Genomic DNA, 17,930 nt, shown 5'->3' with positions numbered 1-17,930 from the left:
ACATTTTCCTGAGAGTTGTATCTGACTAAGTCATACTCAGAGTAAACCCACTGAAATCAGTTATGATCATCTTAAGTCCATTGATTTCAGTGGCTTTGCTCTGAGTATGACTTAGCTGGACTAAGTATTTCCTGTGCTTTCAGTGCTCACTGAAAACCACATTTCTGATGGCAGTTTTGCTATGAAATCTCAAGGGGGATGAAATGGCTATGGATTGTTTGATACTCAATACACTACATTTCTAGAATGTTTTGCCACCACCAACTCCACTTAGAATTGAGCTTCTGAGAAAGCCACTGGACACATGGGAAAACTTCCACTAGCCAATGATTTAGCTCAAAGCATAGTTCTGTACTTTAGGAGATGGGAGGGGGAACCTGAATATCCTATCAAATTAGAGCAAACAACAAATAGCCTTGTGCTGAAAATGAGCCCATATCTTCAAGGTATACCTGAAGGAACGTCTCCACCCCTATCGCTCTGCCCGGACACTGAGGTCCAGCGCCGAGGGCCTTCTTGTGGTTCCCTCATTGCGAGAAGCAAAGCTACAGGGAACCAGGCAGAGAGCCTTCTTGGTAGTGGCGCCCGCCCTGTGGAACGCCCTCCCACCAGATGTCAAAGAGATAAACAACTACCTGACATTCAGAAGACACATGAAGGCTGAAGGCAGAAGACATCTGAAGTTCAGGGAAGTTTTTAATGCATGACATCTTAAGTGTATTTTTGGTCTTTGTGGAAGCCGCCCAGAGTGGCTGGGGAAACTCAGCCAGATGGGCGGGGTACAAATAATAAATTATTATTATTATTATTCAAGGTCTTCAAACAGAATTTTCCAACTTTTCCAGATTATTGCTCCATAACATGCACATGACATTGAAGTCTGTGCAAAAGAGTGATGTGTGGCTATGCTGGATTTGGATTGAGCCACAGCCCAATTCAGATTAGGGCATTGAAGATTTGACATTGAAGATTTGATCCAAAGCAGTCCAGCTCTGTCTATCTTATACTTGCCTACTTTTTTGTGTCCTTTGCATTTCAAGGAAAGCCTCCACTGCCACTAATGAAAACAGCAGCTTCAGAAAGGCTGTTTTCCATGGGAGGGAGAAAAGAGAGTCATTTCTCCACCAGGGATGCAACTTACCATCAGAAGGACAGAAATAGTTCCAAGGCTGCTCTGCTTCTCTGTAGCTATTTACATGTCAGGGTTGTTTGTTTTTTTAATTAAATCACATGCATCTTAATTTGACCCATAAATTAATATGTCTAGTTTGGCTCTAAACTGTGAATCTGTAGACAGGTCCTTGTGTTCTTAACACATTTTGTGAAGGGTTTAGTAGACTGCAAGTATTGAGAAACTAATGATGAAAATGTAATATTAACAAATCAGAGGCTGGGTTGAGTTTTCTGGCAAGTGGTACAGACCTATGGAGCTCTTCTCAGCTTGCAATGCTTTAGCTACAGTAGTGCACGTCAGTACTGCTACACAAAAAGCCAATTCATAGGATTAAGGTGCTTGGTACATAGTATTGCTCACTACCTGAATTCAAATGAAAACCAAAGCTTATCACTTTATCTTCTGTGCTGATATGATAGGGATTGTTTATTTGTTCTGACCAAAACTTCTTTATCCCTCTTTTAAAGCAGCTTACCACGTTGGCACTTGGTAGGGCAGTGTGTCCATTCGCTGAAAGGGGTCACCACACAATCCTTCTTGCATGGCAGCAAACATGGGCGGACTGTGTCTGGCCGGGTGGATTCTGGGCACCTGAGAACACAATTTTAAGTGTAACGTATGAGAACTGCCTTTAAGAAAGCCCCAAAATTATTTAGGGGAAAAGTTCTCTGCTGTGCAATAAAACACAGAACTCTGTTAAAGAACTCCACACTATACACATGCACGATACACAAGCCCTTACGTCTAAGTAGACATGTATAGGTTTTCATAGATAATACTAGAAAAACATAAGCACAAGACAAGAGCAGCTGGAAAACAAATCACATTTTTTTGAGAAATAAGCTGGAATTTGTTTAGCTGTGTCATACTTGATGACTTATTGAACAGATCATGGTTAAAACAAGCCATCACTTAACTTGTCTTAAAGGCAGCATAATCAAATCCAAACACACCACCCTCCTGAAAGTGTTTGTATTGAATTTAATGCCCCCCTACTTTTTTGTGTCCCAGCTTTTAACATAAAATCCAGAAAACAGCCATCTCTTGCAGGTTCTTTTATAAAGAGAGGCTTCCAATAGCTGCTAATTTTTTTGATCCCATTCCTCCCATTTATACATCTTTGCCCTAATCTTTATTGCCTAGTAATCCTGGATGGATGGTTTCCTTCCCCCAACTCTCAATATAAAATACGAATAAAATTCATATGTCAGCAATCCCTAATTTGAATTATGAGAGGGAGGTAAAAGGGGCAGTTCTATATGCTGTGGAAGATCAGCTGTTCTAAATGGGGCAGTAAAACAAAGGAGAGGAAAGAATGAGCTTTTCACCGTCTTAATTTCCATGCAGACAGATTGCTTAAGAAACACCCACAAGTGAAATATAACTTCCAAACCAATCAGTACCTTAATCACTGACAGTTTTCAAAGTATGGTAGGAGTTAAACATAGGCCACAAAGCTGCTATTGTGAAATATTTAATAATATCAAACAAAAAGTTTTTAAAATTAATCCAAGTGAAACAGTGAAATGCATTGTTTTAATAAGTGTGTATATTGTTCTCAAATGAATTCTTGGTATATAATGCATTTTTGTTTCCATTATCTCTTTGAAATTTATTTCTAGGAACTGTTCATTTTTCTATCCACTTGGAGGTCTGTAAAATGGAAAATGAATTTAGCTCCCACCTCCTTCAAAGTAATAGGAGCGAAAATCCACATTTCATAACTTCAGCAAAACCTAAATTGAATATTTATGCAGATACATAAATCTTCTTCTCAAAGTTACCCTGCGGTTAAGCACTTCCCATAGCTTTTAGAGAATCACTGGAAGCTCAAATTTTCATAAATAGTCAAATGCAATATAATAAGCAGGTCTAGTCACAAACAATTTTCCTGCTCATTATTATGATTAAATTCAGAAACCTATACTTTGAAACCACAAGTCTCAGGCAGCCTAAGCTTTCAATGAGTTAAGGAGGATAAAGGACACAGAGTTTACTGATGGAGCAAGGGCTAAAAGCCTTATCCTGCAAAGATGTACATATTTGGTATACAAAAGTCAGCAAACGAAATAGTTAAAGAATTGGTATTTTGTTTGTCAATAAACTTTGCATTTTTCTGTTATAAGTTCTGGGGTATCTCCACTGCGGTCACCCTTCTCTTGCACATGTGTGCAAACACATCCCTAACTGTGATCATACAGAGCTGCCCCATCAGCTATGATTCTGCAATGGTCTGCTAATACTATTAGTCAAACCGGCTCATGGTGTGACCAGTACAAACCATTTCCCCCCACTGAAGCCATAATAGGTTAAAGTTCCAATTTCAGAAATCTCAGTACTTGAAGTCACTTTGTGCTACCTCTTCATTACAAGGCAGATTTGCATTCCTTTAACACTTTCTCTTTTCTATTAAACACTGTTCCGACTTTCAAGACTTACCTGAACACTTCAAAGCAGGGGCAGCCAACAAGATGCCCTCCAGATGCTGTTGGACTCTAATTCCCATCGGCCCAAAGCAAGTATGGTAAACCCAGCAGGGATGATGGGAGTTGTAGTCCATCAACACCTGCAGGGCACCGCCTTGGGCCATCACTGTTTTAGAGTGCCACTGAAGATCACTGTCCCTCACTTAGACTTCTACATAAGGGATGAAGAACAAAATATGCTTGAAAGAGTGTATGATGCAGCAAATGACAAAAAAAAACCCCTCATGCTGACAATCTTCCTGGTTATCAATGGGCACTAGACATTTCTTTCCTCAATTAATCTCATTAATCTAAAGAATTTTAATTAACTTTCAACGTAGCCTGCTCAGTTTTAGCAGAATTGTTCTGAGAGATACAAGGATTAAAACTAGGCTGTCATTCTCCAGACTAATTAACAGTGCAGAAAGTAATTAGCAATGTCTTGATTGTATGTATGTATATATAGGGAAACAACTGTGCTTCTGACTTCTCTGAGCTTCTAAAGCAAAGCAGAAGGTTAAGTCATACATAGGGATAAATGTTGTTTAGAATAACATACTATATATATAGTACTATGCTATAAATCAACATAGCAATGAACATTTCACACATACCTTTCTTTAATGGGAGTCAACATATGCTAAATGATTCTCCACCTTTTTTTGTGTTTTGCTGGGATAATTCTGCTAGCAGGGTGTAATCTAGACTAGTATCCAAATGTGCACACATTCTAAAGCTCAGGAAACTGTTTGTTTGTTTGTTTGTTTGTTTTCTGAGGGGGAAAAGTCTCTCTCAGCAGTTGAGCTTAAAGATCCCATCAAACAAAAGCAAAAAGGAGTTTGGTACAAGACCTCCTAAAAGGATAACTCTGAAAAAATAGCCCATTTAGAGTGGAAGCCATTTCCCTTTCATCAATTCTTCCACCAGAATTTAAAATGTTTTATTTATTTTTTAAAACCAGTAACTATGGAAGTTACAGCAGTAGATCTGCATTCCTTATAACATCCTCTGACTGCCTATTCCCATCTGAACTGATTTGGGCACTACAATGATCATCAGAAGCCCTTCTTTGTGTACCACCCCCACAAGGGGTCCAGTGGGTGGCAAAAAAGGGAACAGCCCATTTCTGCAGTGGCTCCCCATCTGTTGAATGCTGTCTCCAGAAAAGACTCACCTTTGTTACATATCTTTAGGCACCAGGAGAAAACATTTCTCTTCAACCAGATGTTTGGCTGATTAACATCCTATGTCTTTTGTGGGACGGGGGTTATTGGTTCGTATTGGTTTTTACCTTATTATGCATTTTCCTTTCTCAATTTGTATGTTGTAAACCACCCTGGACAAAGGGCAGTATACAAATTTAAGACATAATAAAAATTTATTGTTCTTGTATCATCTATGTGTTTTTCTCAGTAGGAAAGCATTTGAATCTCCCTACATTTTTAAAAAAGTGCCAGAAAAGGGAACAGATTACATTAAATCAGCAGCCTCTTTAAGTGAATGAAGTGGATAGAGAGCTCTGTCTGTTTCACCTCTTGCAGCCTAGCTTAGTATTACCTTGTTCACCAAACCCCAGAAGCACCCAACCAGTACAGAAAGAAGAAAGAGTCATGTGGTGGTGGTCTGCATACCATCTTAGCAAACTGACACTTCTACAATGACATTCTTAGGTCTGAAGGAAATTTAGTTAGAAACCAAAGACTATGGACATGGTGTGTCTCCAGTGCCATGCATTTCTGAACAATACCTTTTGGCTGGGACCTGGCCAGAATTATTCTTCACACAGAAGACCTTCCTCGTCTGCATGCCCACTCCACAGGTAGGCTCACCATTCCAGTTAATGGTAGCATTCAGAGCTGTTACCAATATGTTTTCTGAACAGGGACTCCATGTTGATGTTTCCCAGTAGATCTGGTTGCAAGCGTGCTCGTTGCATGTACGATATTCTTCTAGTGCATGATTAGGAGGGCATGACTTTCCACCTGTATAGAATAAAAGCAACAGTGTGTAGCAGTCTGTGTGTGTGTGTGTGTGTGTGTGTGTGTGTGTGTGTGTGTAAAACACTGGTTGCATTCCTGCTGCAATAAAGGGTCTTCCAAGAACTAGTACAGGTAACTCCCCATTTGCGTGGGGGTTGTGTTCTGGGTCACAGTGCGCATTGGTGGGGTGCGTTTAAGCCCGCCCTATTCTGGGGCAAAAAGTGGTGTGCATGTCATCCATCACGTGTGCCTTGAATGTGCACAAAATGGAAGTGGCCTGTATTGCACAATGCTGTGTTCAGTCACACACAAAAGGACAATTTCCCCAACTTATGATACTAGTTTCATGATCCTATGACTTATAATCAAGTATTGCTCAAATAACATAATTGCCATTTATTTGAGCCATACATTATTATAAGTCATAAGCATCCACTCTGGAAGCCTATGCACATTGACTTAAGCTTCAGAGACACATGGCAGTGATTTCAGTATTCCATGTACAGAGACCCAAAACTGGCTGCCCAACACAGTTCCAGCATACAAGCTGACAAAGAGCACTGAGGTAGCAATGAGTACCGATTACAACAATCATGATGGAGCTAAGACTGGGATCTGAACATGTTATCACTACAGTGAGCTGTTGTCCTCAAGTAGCAGCCCTGGGATACAAGACCTGATGCATACTCTGTGGAATACTCACAGGATCTGTTGTTGATTTTTCAGTCTGTATGCTAAGTTACAAAGTGTAGCAGAAAATGGAGCCACACAGAGCCAACTTTGAATTTGGTATGAGTTGATAAAACTGAATTCCCTAGCTGGTGATTAATTATAGTTCTATGAAATACCAAACATCAAAGAAACTTGGAGAAAACTATAGATGCACAAGCTTATCTTTACTGCCATTGCTTTCCTGAGGCTGCAGTGTTCAAATGACCATATAAACAATACCACCACCACCACTTACAACAAGGGGGGGATAGTGAGGCAGAGACAAGCACCAAGTAAATTAAGTGCCTACCGAAACACAACCTTCCTTTGTTCTGCATACTTATTGAAAAATTTAGTGATATAATTCCCATTGGAAAACTATGATTTCCAAGTTCTTAAGCTGTTCTTATGGAGGAAGAAAAAAGGTTCAAATTGTTAAATTTCACTCCCTAAGATGCCCAGCTGATGCCATTTTGCACCAACAAATAGCAAACTGCATATCTTGTAGATGTGAAAGTACTATGTGTGGCCTTTGCATAAAAATTAGGAAAAAGGTGGTCCAGAATGCCACCCAGAAGGTGTTTCCACCCCTAAGAATTCATCCTGAAAATGTATACCTATGAATCCGAAATGCCACAATCCAAAATGATGATAGGCATTCACCTAGTGGTTGTATAAATTTATAGTCCAGGGGTGAAGAAGCTGGCACCCTTCCAAGTCTCATCAGCCCCAGCCAAGATACTCAATGGCCAGAGAAATGATTATTTCATTTATGGATCACTTCCCATGAGGCATCCTGAAGCAACTCACAATATAAAAACATACAGTTCAGTTGATTAGAGTGTGGTGCTGATAATGCAGGATCGAGACCCATATGGGACAGCTGCATACTCCTGCAATGCAGCGGGTTGGACTAGATGTTCCTCAGGATCCCTTCCAACTCTACAATTCTAAGATTCTATGATATAAAATACCATAGTTTCACATTTTTTTTTATAAAAAAAAAACCAATAAAAACCCCTGATCTAACCAGCATTGTTCTGTTTGTCCACTTTATCAGTACTTGGCAACACTGCATAAACTGCTTTTCATTGCTTCTTCTAAACCTTCAAAGTCACTGTACTGTTTTCAGACATATTTGGGGCCATTAAAAGCTAGCACACTACCCTTCCCTAATTCCATAAGTAGAACAAACAGGTCACCACTGAAGTCAAATGGAATGATCTTGAAATTACATATTCCAGACTTTAATTATCCCATGCCCCTGCAAAGGAATTAACCTATGAAATATTTAATGTGTAATTCAATATTTAAGTATTCCAATATGTGCATTCATTTTTTTAATGATACACTTAAGTTTTCACAGAAAAATATTTGGCCCTAGCTAAACACTGTTTCCTCCACTGTGTCTTTAGTTTGCTTTCTCGGATTTATGGCTCTACAGTTACCATCAATATTATTAGGAACATGCATCATCATTTAATTAATTTTTCTATGTAAATTTATCTGTTTAAAAATCAAATATTCTGATATATTAAAAAGCTTCATTAACTCATGACTTCAATGTTATCAGAAACAATTTGGAAACAGAATGGATTAATGAATATTTGTACAGAGCTTTGTAGGTGAAAATTCTTTTCAAGTGATAAAGATTATTAATTACTCTTATTTCACTGGGGCTGGGGACTAATCCAAACAGTTCTCTAGGAAAATGTGGAATGATACATGACCTTGAGGAGGCACAACTCACAATCACTCCTCACCACACAGCAATATACATAATGCTATATTTTTTTCATTTAAAAAATATTAATCTAATAATCCTAGGCATGTGCATTCATAACTTTGCTCTTTCCCAACTGCATTTTTTGGGTGTTTTTAACTGATCACAGGGTACCACTATTCAACTGCTAATGCAGCACCTATCTGCTGCTACGTTTTGAAGATTTTGATGCTGGTGAGAGAACACGCTACGGTTATATTAAAAATAACACATTTCAACACATACAGCCATGAGGAAAGCTAACGTATAAGGCAGAGTTTCCAGAACAGCTCTTCAGGTTTTTAACATCCACCTCAGATATTTAGTATTGTAGCATTCCGGGCCATATCTGAAGCCATGTCAGAAGAAAGTAATGTTACTCATTTGCAGTCTGCTACTGGTTCAAGGACTCAAAATAGTTTGAAAGCATATCCTTCAAGAGGGAAAGTCTTATCCTCAATGAATAAGGAAGTACCAAATGAGACTCCCATGGTTCTGGTACATACAGTTCCTAACCTTGCCATGCCACAGGAAGTCTGTAAGGAAAACAAAGAAATAGCCATAAGAGATGTGCTGTTCACCTTCTCCTGGTAATGCCAGTATTGACCTCGTTCTGCTTTGCCTGCCTTCAGCATTTTTACTGGTGCATGAGTGAGAACAAGTTGACCACTGTGACCATTCAGTCACAACACAGTCCATTCCACACGGTACTTCACATATTATGGTCTTGGAAGGTGAAGGGGAGTCTGCACAGAGATCACCTGACACATCCTCACCTAAAATCAACACAAAATGGGAAGAGAAAAAGAAGAAGCCTGTGTTAAGAATATGACCAGTTTAAAATATATGAGTAGTCGTAGCAATATGAAAGCATGGCAGGGAGAAGACTTTGATTGGTTCACAGAAGTACTGCAGCAGGGATGCCAAGGTATGTTTCACGTGTGCACTTCATACCCTCTTCAATTACAAAACCTCATGGGCTTCTTTTGTTCTTTATGATCAGACTTCTGGGATTTGTCCTTATGGAAACACTACCAGTGGGAGTCCTCTGCTGCCTGTTCTAGATTGGAGGACTCTTGTAGAACGTGTGAGAACACATTCTTGTTCACCTTGCATCACATTCACAATAATTAAAACTTTATTATTTTTCATGTGACATTTAGAAAATGAAAAACAGGCCACAGGCAGCCCTATGTCTTAGACCCATCGCTCTTCATGATATCTAATGAAACCAACCCTACATTCCAAACATCATCATGCTGCATGATCCTGTGCCATCACTGCACCTAACTTGCTGCTACTGGCATTTCCAGAAAATATACAGCATGTTAAGAAATGTCTTAACTGGCACTAGTTGTTATGAAGGAAGGGAGAAAGTAACTGTTAGGTAGATTTGTAGCTGATTGGCAGGCTGAACTCAAAAGGTGCTCATGAATCGTTCCTCATGGACCATTCACTGGGGGGAAAGTGACAAGTGGGGTGATGCAGGGTTCTGTCCTGGACCTGTTGTTGTTCAACATCTTTATAAACAACTTAGATGAAGGAATGGAGGGGATACTCTTCAAATTTTCAGATGACACCAAATTGGGAGGGGTAGCTAATGCCACAGAAGATGAAATCAGGATTCAACATGACCTTAACAGATTGGAGAACTGGGCTCAAACTAACAAAATGGATTTCAATAGGGAGAGGAGATCTCAGACATTCAAAAGAGGCCCTTTCAGGCTGCACCTGGGCCTCATGGAAAATAAGAGTCTCATAATGACTGAGGCCCTGTCTCTGCAAATGCAACAGCTGTTACTCAGTTCCGCCTCCATCCTGAGGTGAAATAAACAGGGTGCTTTTGTAGGGGGAATAAATACAAACTGGCCATTGTCCTAATTAACAAGTACTGTACTTCAGAATTTTTCTCATGGGCAAACATAGCTAACATTACTTCATATATTTCTCCTAATGTTTAGTTCCACCCCAGATGCCCTCTTATTCTCAAACATCTGTGTTTGCCCTCAGCTCTCCTATGCACACCAGCAGATGGCCTCCTCAGTTTCTTTCCTTCTGTTTTGTATACTTTAGAAAAGATGCTGAAGAATTTCTTCAACATTTTCATAAAAGCTGGATATTCAGTATATAACTGATATTTATGAAGTGTTGAGGAAATCATGTCTAGTGAGCTGCAAGCCTTAAGCAGACATTCAATAAATTCTTTCCTTTTTTAAAAAATATATATGCTTCAACACTAATAGAAATGCACATATTAATCTGGAAGGGTAAAGGAAATACTTGTGGTTTGTCAAACATAACCCTTGCTACACTCTGACACAACAGTACACATTAACACATATGCAAATATATAAAAAGGGCAGGGAAAGAGACTTGATCATGGGCTATGGAATCTTGGATGATTCTCATGTTTGAATTCTTTAAAAGCTCAAATCTATAACCCCTTATGAACAACATTCCCACTCTGAATGCTCCTCCTTTTAGGATACCTGCAAAGCTTTTGTTATCTTTTATGAACCCAAGATCAAACCAACAAGGTCAATCATTTAAACATGGAGTTGGGGAGCAATAAAACTTAGAACTGCAACTGCAGAAGAAAACCATCTCTTCACTGGAAACTAGAGTTGTGATTACCATGAAGCTGCTTGGCAAAGAATTATAAAGTCGAGGGTAAAGGTTTCTATTGCTTTTGTGGGGCAACATGCATATACCAGCTTGCAAATGAGTGGAAGTGGAAGTCAGTGGAAGTGCTTAAAGCTGTCAATTGTGCAGCAGTAATTTCTGCATTCATATTCCTAAATGAGGACAGCCTCTTAGTCCCCAAAGTATGAATAAAACTTTTCAAGCACATTATGGGGAGTAATAGAGAGAATTGAGCAGGCAATCCCACTACAAGATGTGTTCTATATATATATGCATGCCTCTGCTGATCAGACAAAATTTGACTTGCCTAATCGCTATACTATTATTCTAGCCTGCTGAAAGATGAATTAAGTTTGAAAATCCCTCTCCTACAGGAACGCATCTCATCATGAATGAGTATCAATCTTTTTGGTGACGTGTTTGGAAAGATTCTCTCACTCCATCTACCTCTATTCAATCATTCTCTCTGAATGGCCCATTTCAGTAGCAGCACTCTGTGTGTTCAACACTGAGCTGACAGCTGAGCAAGCTAAGGGTTTGGGGTTGGGGAGAGAAGAGGAACTCTTAAACCGTGCACCAATTATGTGCTTGCCTCTACAAGTCATGCTAGCATTATAGTCTTTGCAAGCATTTTGACATCCTGCCTGTATGGCAGTTGTTACCACATCTCAGAGAACTGGGGTCAAGGTGGAAGTTGTGAGGAGTCCTTCAGGGAAAAAGTAGGATGGGGAGACAGCAAGTAGCTGAACTGTGAAAATCTGTTCTGTTTCACCATCTCTATTTACAAGTAATATACAAAATAGTCAGTTCCTGTCAGGTTTATGGTCTACAGCAGACAGAAGACTTACTTCCATCTCTTCTTTTTCACTCATAGTAGAATGAGTTGCCCATATTTAACACTTGGCTCAATCTGTGTGGGTGGTACCTACAAGACAGCGGATAGCTTCTGGCAGAGGAACCTAAGTTGGCCTTGGGGAAAATATATGCTTTTGTTTTTATGTAGGAGAAAGAGATGTGATTGAAAATCTATCACTCTTGAAAACATTTTGAATATTTTGGTATGAAAAAAAGGAAGAAAGACTCTCATCCACAAGGCATATTTAAAACCACCCGAGTAAGACCGGATCCTACTGAAAAAAATATAAGTGGATCTTGGGACTCAAGTGATTTCAAGCAATTCTATTCAAGTGTGGTGGGAATTAAGTTTCCAGATGTGTAACAAGTGCAGAATGCAAAATTTTCTCAAAAGTTTTGTAAGTATGGGCCACTCTCCCAATGAATTACAGAAATCTTTTGTTTAAAAAGACTAGAAATACAGTAAGCCTGCAACTTGCACAGGGGTTATATTCTGAGGATCGTGCCTAAAGCCAAAAGATAGATGGGGGAATTGGGACTCCCACCCCCACCCCATTCTAACAAATTGGTATCTCATAGAAGGGTCCAGGGGTGTGCTTCCCAGATGGGGCCTGGTAAGCCAGGAGAAGGAACTGGCAAACCACTCCAGGATTTTGCCAAGAAAACTCCATGGACATAAAAAAAGGAGAAGCTTTGAGAAGAAAGTGAGTGTTTCCAAGGCATGCTCTGGTTCATGGTGTCATGGAGAGTCGAACACAACTAAGACAACTAAACAACAAAAATGGAAGCATCGACTTGCCATACTTGGGGTCAAGGTTGAATTTTTCTTCCAGACAAATTGGGCCCATCTGGAGGTTTGTCTTCCTCATAACAATTGTCACAACTTTGGCAGGTAAGGTATTGGGGTTGTATCCTTAGTCAAGGCGGATGTGTGGGGGGGGGGTGTGGATTGTGTATAGCCAAAGCACATCATTCAATTGTGGGTAGGATTGCGAAAGTATTTTTTCTTAGACGCCTGTCCCTGTTTGTTTCTTTGTTTGTTCCTTTGTTTATTCCCAAGCACATAAAGCTGAATACACATAAGTTAAATGTGTCAAAGTTGCAGGCTTACTGTTCCAGTGAGAGGTTTATTGGGCAGTCTTCAGTCTCACTTCATCATAACATGGTCCTCACCCATTTTCCTATGAATGGGTCATGTAAAAAGGCATTACATTATGCCAAGCATGTCCAAAGTCTTTTTCAGGGTGCCTAATCCAGCCTGCTGGTCGATTTAATCTGGCCCCCGTGGCAGTATATGTCCTGGGGTAAAATCCTTTAAAAAGCTCAGCATCTGCATGATTATGCCACATTGCTACATACAACACTAATAAGGAATTTGTTACTTGCATTTGCTAGTACAGAATCTATTGTCACTTTTAGTCCTGTCTGAAGACAGTCTACATTTTGACAAACAAAGAGACTGAAAGGATAGTAGAAGAAGCAAGGGTAAAAAGGTAAAGGTAAAGGGACCCCTGACCATTAGGTCCAGTCACGGACGACTCTGGGGTTGCGGTGCTCATCTCGCTTTACTGGCCGAGGGAGCCGACGTTTGTCCGCAGACAGCTTCTGGGTCATGTGGCCATCATGCTTCTGGCAAGCCAGAGCAGCGCACGGAAACGCCATTTACCTTCCCGCCAGAGTGGTACCTATTTATCTACTTGCACTTGAAGTGCTTTCAAACTGCTAGATTGGCAGGAGCAGGGACCGAGCAATGGGTGCTTACTCCGTCGTGGGGATTCGAACCGCTGACCTTTTGATTGGCAAGCCCAAGGCTCTGTTGTTTAGACCACAGTGCAATCCCGCATCCAGGGTGCGTAACGGGGCAAATGTGCACACAAATTCAGCTACACATAATTAAAACTTCATTACAGTTGTGGACAGGGTCTAGATGGATCAGTCAATTTACAGCCCATGGCAATTCAAATATGCATTTTATTTAATGTACACATTTCTAAATATATTTTATCCAAACAGTTTTTTAAATGTTTTTGAGCTGAGAACTGCACCACAAAATTCAGAGAACTGTGCAATATGAATAATATAATTATGTCCTGATTTGTGTACAAGTCCAAGAGGTGCGAAATAGGTCAGTCCACTTAAAAATGTCGACAGGACAAAATCCTCTTTCATTCCTAGTTGGGGATGAAGATTTAAGGTTGAACAAAAGGCTTTTTAGCAGAAGCAGGCTTTGAGGAATGAACTGAAGGAAGGAAGATATGGAGGGACCTGCCACTTCCCAGGTGTTCCTAAAGGGCACTCCAAGTATAAAGGGCAGTAAGAGCAAGAGCCTAGCAGCACTTGGATCATTGCTCATAAAAGCATATGATATACTTCCTTTAAAAAAAAAAAAAATTATTGATTTTCCAACCATTTAAACACAATAGAACAGAAAAAAGAAAAAAGAAAAAGCAAAGAAAAAAAAGAAAAAACGTAAGATTAACAAAACAAGACGCAAACCATTTAAAACACAAAACAATTTCAATATCTTAATTTTCATTCCCTTATTTCCATGACCTCGTCACACCTCCCTTTTTGTATTCCACTTCTATTAATTGTTTCAGCAATTCCTTTCCATCTTCCTCTGTTTTCTATCCTATAATTATCTTAACATATTCTAATCTTATTTTTCCCTTTAATACTCTATTAGTCTATTTATACTTAATTCCTTATAGCATTTCTACTAAAGCCATATAACTTCATTCCAACATTTTTCTAACATTCATTATTTTTACAATATTTCTATAAATAATCTTAAACTTTTTCCAATCTTCTTCTACCGTCTCTTCTCCCTGGTCTCGGGTTTCTGCCAGTCGTTTCCGCCAATTCCATATAGTCCATCAACTTCATCTGCCATTCTTCCTGGGTAGATAAATCTTGTGTCTTCCAATACTTCACAATGAGTATTCTTGCTGCTATTGTTGCATACGTGAAAAGAGTTCTATCCTTCTTTAACACCAATTGGCCGACCATGCCCAGGGGAAAGGCCTCTGGTTTCTTCAAAAAGGTATATTTAAATACCTTTTTCATTTCATTATGAATCATCTCCCAAAGTGTCTTAATCCTTGGGCATGTCCACCAAAGGTGAACTCTAATCCTCAAATTCTTCTGTTTTTCTTTGAGTTCAGTCATAGCAAGCGTCAACTTATATTCATCAAGTTGCTTCTGTAGGGTTGGGGTTCTCTTGCTCTTTCTCTCCAGTTGTGTTTCTTTACATTCAGCAACAACAGCCTTTTCCCTGGCTTCCTTTGCAGTTTGCCGTATTGAAATAGGTTCCTGTGTCAGTTTCTGGATAGTTTCTATATTAGTATTATTTATACTTTCTATATTTAAGTTAGTTTTAATGATTGAAACATCCACTTTCGCATTTATCGTGTCCATTTTCCTGTGAAGCTGATCCAATGAATCATTTATCTTAAATAATGCCGCCACTAGAGCCTCTTCTGTCAACATTTCTCTTGGTTTTACATATACTGGTACAAAGGCTCAGAAAAAGCAGGAGGGCCTGATGGTGAACCTCTCCTGGATTGTTGCCAAGTCCTCCCAGACCTTAATGTTTTGTCAGCAGTTGACTGGTCTGTTTTTCCTCTTCCATTTACCATAACACTTAAAAGATCAAGGTCAGTCCCAGAGTCTCACGGTTTTTAACTTGCAGCTGGAAATTCCCCTAGTCCAGCTCTTGTAAAGCAACCGGTTTCAAAGGCTTCCACTAGGGGGAAACAGTTTCTATTTGCAATAGTCAATAGTATCCTCTTTTAAACAATCCGAAAATTAGTTTCAAGTTAGTTTCAATTTTCAGTTACTTTTACTCCTTTTTAAAGCAGCCGGAAACAGTAGAAACAATGTATTTCTCTTGTTTAACTAGCTGTCAATGAACGTTCTAAACGCTGTCAATGAACATTCCAAATTACGTCAAACCTACTAGCAGCCCGTTTCCAGGGTCAGAGCGGCGGTGTTTTAGATCTCTTCGCTCTCTCCTGCAGGCATATTCAGTCCGCAACTTCCCCCCCTCTTCTCCTGCCTCTAAAGGGGGGTTTTGTTCTTTACCGATGGAAATTTAATCTTTTACAAAAGACTTTCCAGGACTCCAGCTTGCAACTTCATTGCCTCAGTCTATTTACAAAAGGGGGAGGCGGACTTCCTGTTTTGAACCTCCCCGCTTCGATACCAAATTATACTTTTAGAAATCCAATTCTCCCATTTCAGCTCTACTCACGGGTAATTACTTTAAGGTCAAATTGTCCACAGGAAAAAGTCAGTGCTCTCTGGCAACGGCTGTGCGGCTTCGCTCCGTGGAAGAAGCAGACGATTCGAAGCACTGCGCCACTCACCCCACGTCGCTCCGGAGACCCGAAAACGGGTTTCCCCGCGAGTAGGGGAGGCGCAGAAAGTGCCCACCGAATCCCACATTCACAGGCTTCTCCCGCCTGTTATTTTTACGGGTCTCCGCCTTCGCCGTGGCGGCCAGACCCAATTTTTCCACGGGGCAAATTCCTCCCGGTCAGAGGAATTCCGCCATTGCCGATGGCGCCAACCCGGAAGTCTCGATATACTTCCTGATCCAGCAGATGAGTCAACTTATGCTAAGCATATCAAAATATATATTCTCCAGGATATATATGGCACATAGATTCTCTTTTGCCCTGTTACACTAGGAGATATTGGACTATATATAATTCTGCAACTAAGCCCTCAAACACAAAAGACCCTAATTTGCACATAAATGACTCACAGAACTTTTTTTTGTATCTTCTAATGACATGCTGTCCATCAATATTACTCCTTCTATTCATTCATGCCCTCCATGTAAAATAATGAAACAGTCATTAAAATACTATGCTGCTATAAAATTTTATATCTCATTTAAATCTCTGGAAACAATGCCAATAAACCTTGAGTAACTGCTTGTCTATAACAAAGATGTCAGTAGATAGTAGTAAATTTTAAGAGTGGGGAGGAGATGGGGAAATCAAAGTTGCCATTTGCCTGCTTACTAATAGCAATTTCAAATCTTTCAGCATAAATAGGCTTAACAGGGTAAAAGTATTTCCCCAGACATCTAATTAGCTAATGGAACTGTTACATTTAAACATTTCACAACAACGCCAGAACTGAGGAGTGTAAGATTGATTTGATACAGCTATCTATAAATGTACTCAGCTCTTTGTAATCTCGCCATTGACTTTTTTTCCATGTTGAGACACCAAATCAAACGCTAATAAGTCTGAGTACAGATTTATTCCTCTGACTGCACTGCACGGCCAACGGGAAGGTCTATGTCACACTTCACAGAAATTTCTACCTGGGCGCTGACTTTTGCTAATGCCAATCCATACTTAAGAACTTCTGTGAGAAGCATTGTCAGTTTGTCAGTGTAACCAGCAGGGTGAGAAGTAAATCTAATTGCTTTGGCCCCATCACTATACCAGCAACAGAAAGGGAGAATAAAAAAACAATAATAATAGAAAAGCCAAGAAAAGAACAGCCAAAGCAGGAAATGACAAAGTAGAAAACAAGTAGTAAAGACTTAATATGCGACAAAGGGAGAAATAAAACTACATGCCTGTTTCAGCACACACACACACAGAAGAATCAAGGGAACAGGTGATAAACACATGGGATGGAGGAACGGGAACATGGAAGACTCCTCTTTCCTCCCCGAAAAGGGCCATGTGAGGAGAGAAGGTGAAGGAATAACCAAAACCTTTCTCCCTTCCCTCTCCACAGGGCCATATACTACCAGCTGCCTTTTGAAAGGGATCTTTATGACCTGTGACATGTTAATGGAGGTGTGTGTTAAAATGTGCAGCGATGCTAGTTGTAAACTGCCTTGGAAGCATTTGTATCCTGAAAGGTGGCATATAAAGAACGGTGATAAATAAATAGATAAATACCAAAGTAGACTGAATGCATAGTGTGCAGGTGCCTCCCCCGGCCCCTGTATCTCGTTAATTACAGGTACACCCTCTTGCTCTGACTCCAGATTGCTGTTGGGATTACTGCACCAAACGGAAGGTTTATCCCTGTTGTACCTTATATCTTTCCTGTGTGCCTACAGAACTTTGGGGGAAAGTTCCCATTAGTGCCAATAGATTGCCCATCACCACCACCACTTCATAGAATCATAGAATCATAGAGTTGGAAGAGACCACAAGGGCCATCGAGTCCAACCCCCTGCCAAGCAGGAAACACCATCAGAGCACTCCTGACATATGGTTGTCAAGCCTCTGCTTAAAGACCTCCAAAGAAGGAGATGCCACCACACTCCTTGGCAGCAAATTCCACTGTCGAACAGCTCTTACTGT

General features: G+C 40.1%; 1 protein-coding gene across 11 annotated transcripts in view; it reads right to left on the bottom strand.

Annotated features, from left to right (window-relative positions):
• THSD7B (thrombospondin type 1 domain containing 7B) overlaps nucleotides 1-17,930 on the bottom strand; it is a 646,019-nt gene that overhangs the window by 145,221 nt on the left and 482,868 nt on the right. For all 11 annotated transcript variants that reach the window (XM_081005543.1, XM_081005546.1, XM_081005545.1 and 8 more), the window contains 3 exons: nucleotides 8,673-8,867; nucleotides 5,387-5,621; nucleotides 1,650-1,765 (listed from right to left, as the gene is read on the bottom strand). In XM_081005543.1, the coding sequence (XP_080861669.1) occupies nucleotides 1,650-1,765; nucleotides 5,387-5,621; nucleotides 8,673-8,867 (546 nt within the window). The remainder of the gene's footprint in view (nucleotides 1-1,649; nucleotides 1,766-5,386; nucleotides 5,622-8,672; nucleotides 8,868-17,930) is intronic.

Source organism: Podarcis pityusensis, assembly GCF_964106645.2.
Source record: "Podarcis pityusensis genome assembly, chromosome: 1".
NCBI lineage: Eukaryota > Metazoa > Chordata > Lepidosauria > Squamata > Lacertidae > Podarcis > Podarcis pityusensis.
This window is presented reverse-complemented; position numbering and strand designations above follow the sequence as displayed.